This window comes from Culex pipiens, chromosome 1 (assembly GCF_016801865.2).
Source record: "Culex pipiens pallens isolate TS chromosome 1, TS_CPP_V2, whole genome shotgun sequence".
NCBI lineage: Eukaryota > Metazoa > Arthropoda > Insecta > Diptera > Culicidae > Culex > Culex pipiens.
The window spans coordinates 39,461,876-39,470,920 of record NC_068937.1 but is presented as its reverse complement, the minus strand read 5'-3'; the positions used below and the strand labels follow the sequence as shown (position 1 = coordinate 39,470,920).

General features: G+C 42.1%; 1 protein-coding gene and 1 pseudogene across 1 annotated transcript; both read left to right on the top strand.

Annotated features, from left to right (window-relative positions):
* Positions 1 to 252: 252 nt before the first annotated feature.
* On the top strand, positions 253 to 1,423 carry LOC120420801 (putative odorant receptor 83c; annotated as a pseudogene).
* Positions 1,424 to 5,120: 3,697 nt separating this feature from the next.
* On the top strand, positions 5,121 to 6,607 carry LOC120421704 (odorant receptor 67d-like). The gene is made up of 3 exons (XM_039585289.2): positions 5,121 to 6,034; positions 6,096 to 6,341; positions 6,396 to 6,607. The coding sequence occupies exons 1-3, from the start codon at positions 5,186 to 5,188 to the stop codon at positions 6,441 to 6,443; spliced, it is 1,143 nt and encodes a 380-aa protein (XP_039441223.1). The 5' UTR covers positions 5,121 to 5,185; the 3' UTR covers positions 6,444 to 6,607.
* The last annotated feature ends 2,438 nt before the right edge of the window (positions 6,608 to 9,045 follow it).

Sequence of the window (9,045 nt, the reverse complement as noted above, 5' to 3'; positions counted from 1 at the left end):
TGTAGATTGAGTCGGGGCCAAAGCTGTTTGTGGCTATTGGACAATAACTTCGGTGACCTTGACGTTTGGCACGTGCGATGGATCCTCATTAGCAATTCAGCTTGAAGTTATTTCATTTCTCAACAATTAGCTGGTATGTCTTCATCCTGTATTCCGTTTGAGTTATGCACGTGTTCTAAATTACCAAACCACCAATAGCGTGTATAAAACCAATGGAGTCTTTTCAAGTGACCACATTTGAACCGCAACAGGATGGCCAACCGAAGAAACCCCGCCGCCGAGTTCGACCGCATCCTTGCCGTCCAGAGCTGGATCCTCAAGCGCCTTGGCTGTGACGTGTTCAACCTGGACTACCACTTCTCCCCAAACACCTGGGTGATCGTATTTCTGGCCAGCTTCTACATGGTGATCTCGGCGTACGATCTGTACCGCTTTCGGAATGACGTATTCAACTTTGCCTTCTCGCTGGTAACCCTGTCGTACGGGGTCATCGGGTGTACCCGGATCGTGCTGTTTTTGAGGAACTCTCGGACGTACGCCCAGATCGTGGTGGAGGCCAGGAAGACGTACGAGCAGGTTGCGAACGAGCGGGAACAGTACGTTCAGGAACGGTACACCAGGATGCTGAAGCAGTGCGTTACGTTCTACAGCATTAGCTTCATCGGGGGATGTATTTTGGGGGGCTTCTTCCCGTTGGTTGTGTATTGGTGGACCGGGTTGAAGGTGCTACCGTTCGGGGTGATCTTGCCGTTTACCGACCCGGATACGATCGAGGGCTACCAGCTGAACTACCTGTACCAGGTGAGCTGTATCGTGTGGACTCCTCCCGGGCTGACCGCAACCCAGAACGTGTACTTTGCGTTGGTGTTCAACATCTGCATTCAGTACGACGTGCTGAAGCTGAAGCTGGAGGATCTGGACAAGCTGATCAGGGACGGTGCAGAGTACGACGTGATCCGCGAGAAGCTGGTGGAGATCATCGACTGGCAGCGCCATCTGGTGGACTTTATCGCCGAGATCGATCGCAACTTTACCGTCCAAACGTTTGTGGAGATCAGCAGCGTCGCAATGCAAATGGTCATAGTTCTGTTTGTTCTGCACATCGTAAGAAACATTAATGTTTAACAAACATCAAGAAAATTTCAAGAAATCCGTTTTCCAGGACGTTTGGCTGCCCGGCTATCTGGTGATTTTCGTGGCCAGCTTTCAACTGTTTGTGCTGTGCATTTTGGGGGCGATGATCGAAATCAAGAGTGACATCTTTACCGAGCAAATCTACGGCATCGCCTGGCACCGGATGCGTACGCCGGAGCAGAAGATGGTTCAGTTTATGCTGGCCAAGGCGCAGTACACGATGCAGCTGACGTACGGCGGGATGTTGCCGCTGAACATGAACCTGTTTGTGACGGTGGGGCTTCGATAGCTGTGATTTGGTTTTCCATTTAACGTTTGATTTGCAAATTTCAGATCTACAAGAAAACCTACTCAGTGTTCATGATGTTGCAAAATATGTAAAACAAATCGGATGGAACACATTTTCAACTGACTACCAGTCTTAGAATAATCAACATAATCAACGCTTGAATAAACACCAATTATAATACTTAGAACTTAAGGGAACAGAATATAACTTCTTCGGGCACATTTTGTTCGCTTATCAGCACTTTGACGTTCAGTTATAGCTTCTAAACAGATTTTTTTCATTGGAAATCACGTAATAAATAGCTTAATGAGTAGTGAGCAAGCAAGTTACTCACAGAAGTTTTGCCAAACAAGTTGTTTTAATACATAGTATAAAGTGGCGAATTAAATGGCCATAGGACCGAATTCTTAAACAAAAAACTCAATTATTCCACTCCACTCCTAAACTCTTTCACTCACTTACTCACTTATTCACTCACTCACTAATTCTCTCACTTATTCACTTCATTGAGAGAATGATTACTCACTCACTCATTTAACGACTCACTACTTACACAACTACTAGCCTTCTGCAAAACACTCTCTTGTTTACTCGCTCACTCACTCGATATTTTACTCACTGACCCACTCGTTGGTTAACTCGCTTACTCACTGGCTCATACTATCATTCACTCACTCACTAAATTACTCACATTTGTTTAACCAAATGTTTGCCTGTGTGGATCAATCAGACCGCGCGCTGGACTCACAATCCAGAGGTTGCCGGTTCGAATCCCGAGGCAAACGCAAAAATTCTAAGTGTTAATACAGGTATTGCCCTCCTCCCCCCAATTACGAGTAATGTAGAAAAACGTAAAAATCTCGATTTTACTCTGGGCGGGAAGAGGTTAACCAAATCTTGGCTATTGTCCACGCTCTATACAAAAAAGATTTTATTCGTATGGAAATTGTTCACGAAGGGATGGGGGTTGAGATTTTCTCCTCCATAGAGGTGAAAAGCAACTCATGACATCATTTTGAGGCTAGGAATTTTGACAGGTATGATTTTGATAAAGTATTCACCTCCTTTTCTCTCCCACATAAAAACTGGGGACAATGTAGCTGTCAAACTAGGCCAAACTGTTAAAGTCACTCACAAAATGAACTTTGAGTGACTTGAGTTCATTTCTGACGTCACGATTTTCTCCTCTTATAGAGGAGAAAAACAACTCGCGACAAAATTTTGATGCTAGGAATTTTGTCAGGTATGATTTTCATAAAGTATTTCTTCCACAGAAAACTGGGGACAATGTAGTGGTCAAACCAGGCCAAAATTTTAAAGTCACTCACAAAATGAACTTTGAGTGATTAGAGTTCATTTCTGTCTCTAGTTTTCTGTGGGAGAGAAAGGGAAGGCGAATACTTCATGAAAAACTTTCCTGTCAAAATTCCTAGCCTCAAAATTGTGTCGTGAGTTGATTTTCGCTTCTATTCAACAATTTTTATTGATTTTTGACAGACTTTCTTGAAAAATAGTCCAAATTACCATCTTTTTCTAAACTTATAGTTTACTCATAGAAAAATTAAACAAATAAAGGAAAGTTGTACACCAAAATGTTGGAAATATTTTATCTTATCCGAATCTGGCATAAGTTTTATAGAAATATTGCTGCAAAACTTATAAAGTCAAGTGAATGGAATATCAACACAAAAATGAGATTTTTAAAAATAATTGTGGGAAAAGAGATTGTTTCTACAAGTTCTCTCTTTGAAAAATCATGCATTATCTATCGTTTTGAATGAAAAAATGTGTACTTGTTTAAACTTACGTGAGAAAAACTTAATACACCATATTCTTGATTTACTCAACGAAATGGGGGTGTTTAAACCGAGAATCGTTTAAAAAAGGAAGGTCCATGACTTAAATAAAGAATTTGCCTTAAATCAAGAATCTTCAGGATTTCGTAATTTGTCGGAGTATTTTCAAAATGTTTCAATTGAATATTGTTTAGTTATGTTATTTAAACATTTAAGCATGGTTTTGGAACACCTGGGATGTTCTAGTCCATCCGAAACTCCCGAGAATTTTGTGCAACTAGCTTACCAAAGAAACTAGTCGAAACATCAAAACTTTGACAACGGATTCTACCCAGACTTCTTCAGTGAGTGCGGTAGGCTACAGTACATTGTTGTAACTGTAACTGGAACATACCCGCATAGCTTCAGTGAGTATGGTAGACTACTTTCCAAATGTGTTTGGATTTCCTGGGTCATCCAAGAACCCCCTGGAGTTAAGATCTACTGGTCTACCACCGTAACAAGCCAGAGGTCGACGGTTTTTGACGCCGGAATATATCGTCATAGCTACAGTGCGTATTGTTGACGTATTTTTGTGTTTGGATGTCTTTTTGGAAGATCCCAACATACCAGGAATGAAGTCTACAATACACACTGAAGCTATGCGAGTATGTCACAGGATTAAAAGCCGTCGACCTCTTGCTTGTTACTGTGGTAGACCTGCAGATCTTAACTCCAGGGCAAGGTTGAAATAAAATCTCTTCTAGCGAATATGATTGCCTGAAGAAAGGCCTTCTGAGTATGCTTTGATCTCGTTTCTCCCGACTGTCACCTGATCGTTGAGTGTGGCAGGGACGATTAAAAAAAAATAATGGTTGGGTTTAGTCGCCAACTTGCTGCGATCAAAATACAATCTTGCCCCTTTACCGCCAGCAGTCATGGGTTGTTACAATCATCGATCGTACACTTGACGAATGACAGCTAGTCGTGGCAATTTGAGAATAAAGATTATTTTCAGCAGTCTTATTCGTGAGGTGTTACAGGCAGCGATTAATCGCTAATTTAATCATAGTCATCGGATTTTCAACACTGCTCCAGGGAGTTCTTGGATGATACAGGACATCCAAAAACATCTAGAAAGAAGTCTACCATACTCACTGAAGCTATTCAGGTATGTTCCGGGGTCAAAAACCGTCGACCTCTGGCTGGTAGACCCACAGGACATAACTCCTTGAATGACCCAGGACATTTCAACACATCTGGAAAGTAGTCTGCCATACTCACTAAAGCTATGTGGATATGTTCCGGGGTCAAAAACCGTCGACCTCTGGCTTGTTACGGCGGTAGACCCACAGGTCATAACTCCAGGGAGTCCTTGGATGACCCAGATCATCCCAATAAGTTGTTACAACAATGTACTGTAGCCTACCGCACTCACTGAAGAAGTCTGGGTAGAATCCGTTGTCAAAGTTTTGATGTTTCGACTAGTTTCTTTGGTAAGCTAGTTGCATAAAATTCTCGGGAGTTTCGGATGGACTGGAACATCCCAGGTGTTCCAAAACCATGCTTAAATGTTTAAATAACATAACTAAACAAAATACAATTGATACATTTTGAAAATACTCCGACAAATTACGGAATCCCAAAGATTCTTGATTTAAGTCAGATTCTCAATTTAAGTCATGTTTATTCTCATTTTAAGTCATGACTTAAAAAAAGTTGTGTAAATCGAGAATCGTTTAAAAAAAGGCGACTTAAAAAAAGAATATGGTGTACAACCATCTACGGTGAGAAACCCAGCACATGCCGAACCTTGACCTTTCTTTGATATTTCCTACCCTCATTAGCACTGCTGCAATTAACATTTCGTACAGCACAAGCTCTGCTCAATTACACGCAATCAACGTATTCTTCTTGTAGTATCGTTTCTTGTCCCACTTGCAAGTAACTTTCCAGCGCAACACCACCGCATTAGTCCGCAGCCAGTATGACCTACCGGAAGCCACTGCAAGAGTTTGAACGGATCGCCACCGCAAACCGGTGGGTCCTGAAGCTGCTCGGCGTTGATATCTTCAATCCGGACTTTCGCTACTCGACGGCCACGTGGGTGATCTGTTCGCTGGCCTGTACCTTCATCCTGGTCACCGGTTACGATCTGTACCGCTTTCGGAACGACGTGTTCAACTTTGCGTTCGCGCTGGTCACGCTGGGGTACGCCGTGATTGGTGTCTCCAGGCTGTGGTTCTTGCTGGGCAGTCCTGCGGCATACTCGCAGATCTTTGCCGAGAGTAAGGAAACCTACCGGCAGGAGTCGAGTGAGCGTAGCCGGGAGGTTCAGCAAAAGTACACCAGGCTGCTGAAGCAGTGTGTGGTTTTGTACAGCGGGTGCTTCTTAGGAGGATCCATCATGGCTGGGTTGCTTCCGTTTGCGGTTTACTGGTGGACGGGACAGAAGGTTTTACCGTTTGGGGTGATCCTGCCGTTTACCGATCCTGACACCATGGAAGGTTACCAGCTGAACTACCTGTACCAGGTGAGCTGTATCGCCTGGACTCCTCCCGGGCTGACCGCCACCCAGAACATGTACTTTGCGTTGGTGTTCAACATCTGCATCCAGTATGACGTGCTACAGCTGAAGCTGGAAGATCTGGACGTGCTGATCAAGGACACCGCGGAGTACTCCGTGATTCAGCAAAAGCTGGTCGAGATCATCCACTGTCAGCAGCATCTGAGCGCGTTTGTTACAGAAATTGAGCGCATCTTCGCGGTGCAGATGTTCATCGAGATCTCCAGCATGGCCATGCAGATTGTCGTGATTTTGTTCGTCGAGCATATCGTGAGCGCAATTTCTCGTAACAAAAATGCAAAAAAACACGCTCAGCACTTTTCGTTTGCAGGGCCTCTGGATTCCCGGCTACCTGGCGATCTTAGTGGCGACCTTTCAGCTGCTGATTTTTTGCGCGCTGGGCACCTTCATCAGTATCAAGGCGGATCTGTTCGCCGAATCGGTGTACAACGTCTCGTGGCACCAGATTCGCATCCCGGAGCAGCAGAGCATCAAGTTTATGATGGCGAAATCGCAGCAATCGCTGCTACTGACTTACGGAGGCATGCTGCCGCTGGATATGAACCTGTTTTTGTCGGTAGGGTGAAAAACTTTTTAGTGTGTACGATGGTTTCATGCAGATTTCTTGCAGGTTTACAGAAAAATCTACTCAATTTTTATGATGCTGCAGAATGTTTAAATGAGAATCGTGAAGTTGAATGCCTTAAAGCTACATTTCTTAGATTGACCTGATTCATATTATTTTAAATTGCAGTTTCAGAAAGCTTAAATTTTCAGCACTTATACTGAAAAGTGGTTCTTTTCAAAATAGTTTTGACTTGAACGGTCAAAAATGTATGCACAGTAGGGGAAATATACCCATTTTAAGCCTAATAAGCGGTCGTGTTTAAATGATACTGGATAATCTGGAGTGTTCCTTGAAATTTACTAAAACCAAGTACACCAACGAGTAGAGCAACTTTTTGTGAACATTTCTGTTTATTTTCACTTTTATTAAAAGTTATGCTATTCCTTTTACAAGCATTTCAAAAAAATATTTCCCAAGTGCATTCTAATCAGTCGAGAGCACTGGGCCACGCCCATTTTCCTATGTTCAGCTTAATTCTTTCTTTCTTCCAGCGCTCTTTTGGGTCTGCTTAGTGCTGCCAAAATTGATGAAATTTTAAGTGAACACTCAAGAAAAGTAGCATTTATAGAGAAAATTTCCTGGCATCACTGGCTCACTCCAACAGGCGCTGCTGGTGGTGTTGGTGGCCACCCTTTGTTCTTTATTTGTCTTCGCTTCTCACTCGGTTTTCTCCAGCCTTCGATTGTAATGGGTTGTCAAAAGTCAAACGTCAAAAGACTTGGCGCGTTTGTTTTTTTGATGGCGCTTGCTAATTTTTTACATGTTTCGGGATTATTTCTCAAGTGAGTGACTAACTAATGTGCAAAAGAACATATTGCCGGTAGTTGGAAGCAATTTTATATCTTAAGCGCTTTGAAATCGTTATCGCAAGTGAAAAGTTATTGATTGCGACTTTCGTTAAGCAGTTAACCTCTCATGTTGCTCGTGGATATGTGTGCCACCAAAATGATGAGAAATGGTCTCGCAAAATAGAAATTATGATCAAAAGTGCATTAAATTTGATCTTTTTGGCCAGTAAATGGCATAAATTTGCGTGCTTACTTGAGGCGGTGCTGTTGCTGGTAAGTTTATAGTATTTTTGGAGCTTTAATCGAGCATCAAACTCTTCATATGACGAAGATAGGTGTTTGATTAGAAAGGGTATATTTCCCCTACTTCTAGTTAAGGCCTTTTCAATCACTGTGTGAAAGTCCAAATGTCTTGACACCAACTCATCAAAACTGTCATTAATTTCAATTGCACTTTCCAAATCCACAAACCACCGCCAGACTCTCGGCGAGATTCCATCCGATTGTATGATTTGCTCTTCTGAACTGACAGACGAATCTTCTCAACGCAGCAAGACTGAGTTGTCACACACTTTTGGTCATTTCTCACCACTTGAGTCTGGCTTAAAAATTGCTCAGTCATCCAGTGCGAGGGGGGAATGACTATTAAACTCTTCATTGACCCCCACGTCCAAAAGGGTTAAATCGTTATCCAAACAAGTAAATCGTGTTTATTTATCGTCACGCGGAAACGCGATACCTTAAGCAATGGGTGCAGTCCAAGTCCAGAGACTCGAAGTCCCGGATTGAAGGTTCTAGACGGTAGATCCCGTCCCATGGGACACTCTGATTTGACATTGAATGATTGCTGCAGCTCAGACGTGCAGTTTTATTTGCACGCGTTGATCTCTTGAACCAAGTCGCGACTGGCACTAACTTCTGTTTCGTTCTAGAAGGTAAAGGGGTTGGGGAGTGGGCGTGATTCGGCTGATCTGCTGATGGCGGTGTTAATGACTAAACGAGAGGTTCGAGATCTATCGCAAACGGTAGATCTCTGCTGTCCTGGGCAAAAACGTTTGTAACTACCTTTCGAACTAATGGTAATTGATAGGTTCTTAGTGGTTTTGTTTAATAAGTGTCACCGCAGGTTCATTAGGGTTAATCTGGGTAATTCAATTCAGTGTGAAAACAAATGTTGCGCTTATTGATGGCAGCAAAAGGGGTTCTATGTCATTAATCGTTATAAACCTGATACAGTAAAACTTTTTTTGCAATTCCGTCGTGAAACTACTTACTTACCTGTCATTCTTGAACGACGAAATAGCCTACTTTTCTGTACCAAAAATAACAGAATCGAATAGCAACACTTTTCAAAATAAATGCTGAAAAGTTCTACTTTTCAGCACTGAAATGGGTGCTGAAAAGTTGAACTTTTCAGCACTTGTTTCGAAAAGTAACAATTTTCAACATTGTTTTGATTTAAACGATTTATTGACAAATACATGAAAATTTTACTTAAAATTTCACTCAATGGGTGTTTTTCGAAATTGCAAAAAATGTTGTATGGAACTCGTTGCAAAACTTGATTTTTTCAGCACTCGTCGTATTTATCCAACTCGGTGAACCTCGTTGGATAAATTTACGACTCGTGCTGAAAAAATCCTCTTTTTACAACTTGTTGCATAAACTACTATTAACGCACTGGCAAGCTTGTGTATTGTTCTCAAACAAGAATTTATTGATTTTCAGCAACATTTGAGGAAAAATATGACTTCGAGGATTATTTGCGTTTTATAAAAAAAAAATTGTCAAAGTAATGTAGTGATTTAAATTAAAAATGTACACAGAAAAAAAATGATGGTAATATTCATCAGGAAATGGTGACA

Bases quoted from the DNA above. Each gene is read 5' to 3' on its own strand.
- LOC120421704 (XM_039585289.2), top strand. From the start codon at position 5,186: ATGACCTACCGGAAGCCACTGCAAGAGTTTGAACGGATCGCCACCGCA. The intron at 6,035-6,095 runs GTGAGCGCAATT...TTTCGTTTGCAG, and splicing joins TTTTGTTCGTCGAGCATATC to GGCCTCTGGATTCCCGGCTA. The intron at 6,342-6,395 runs GTAGGGTGAAAA...GATTTCTTGCAG, and splicing joins ATATGAACCTGTTTTTGTCG to GTTTACAGAAAAATCTACTC.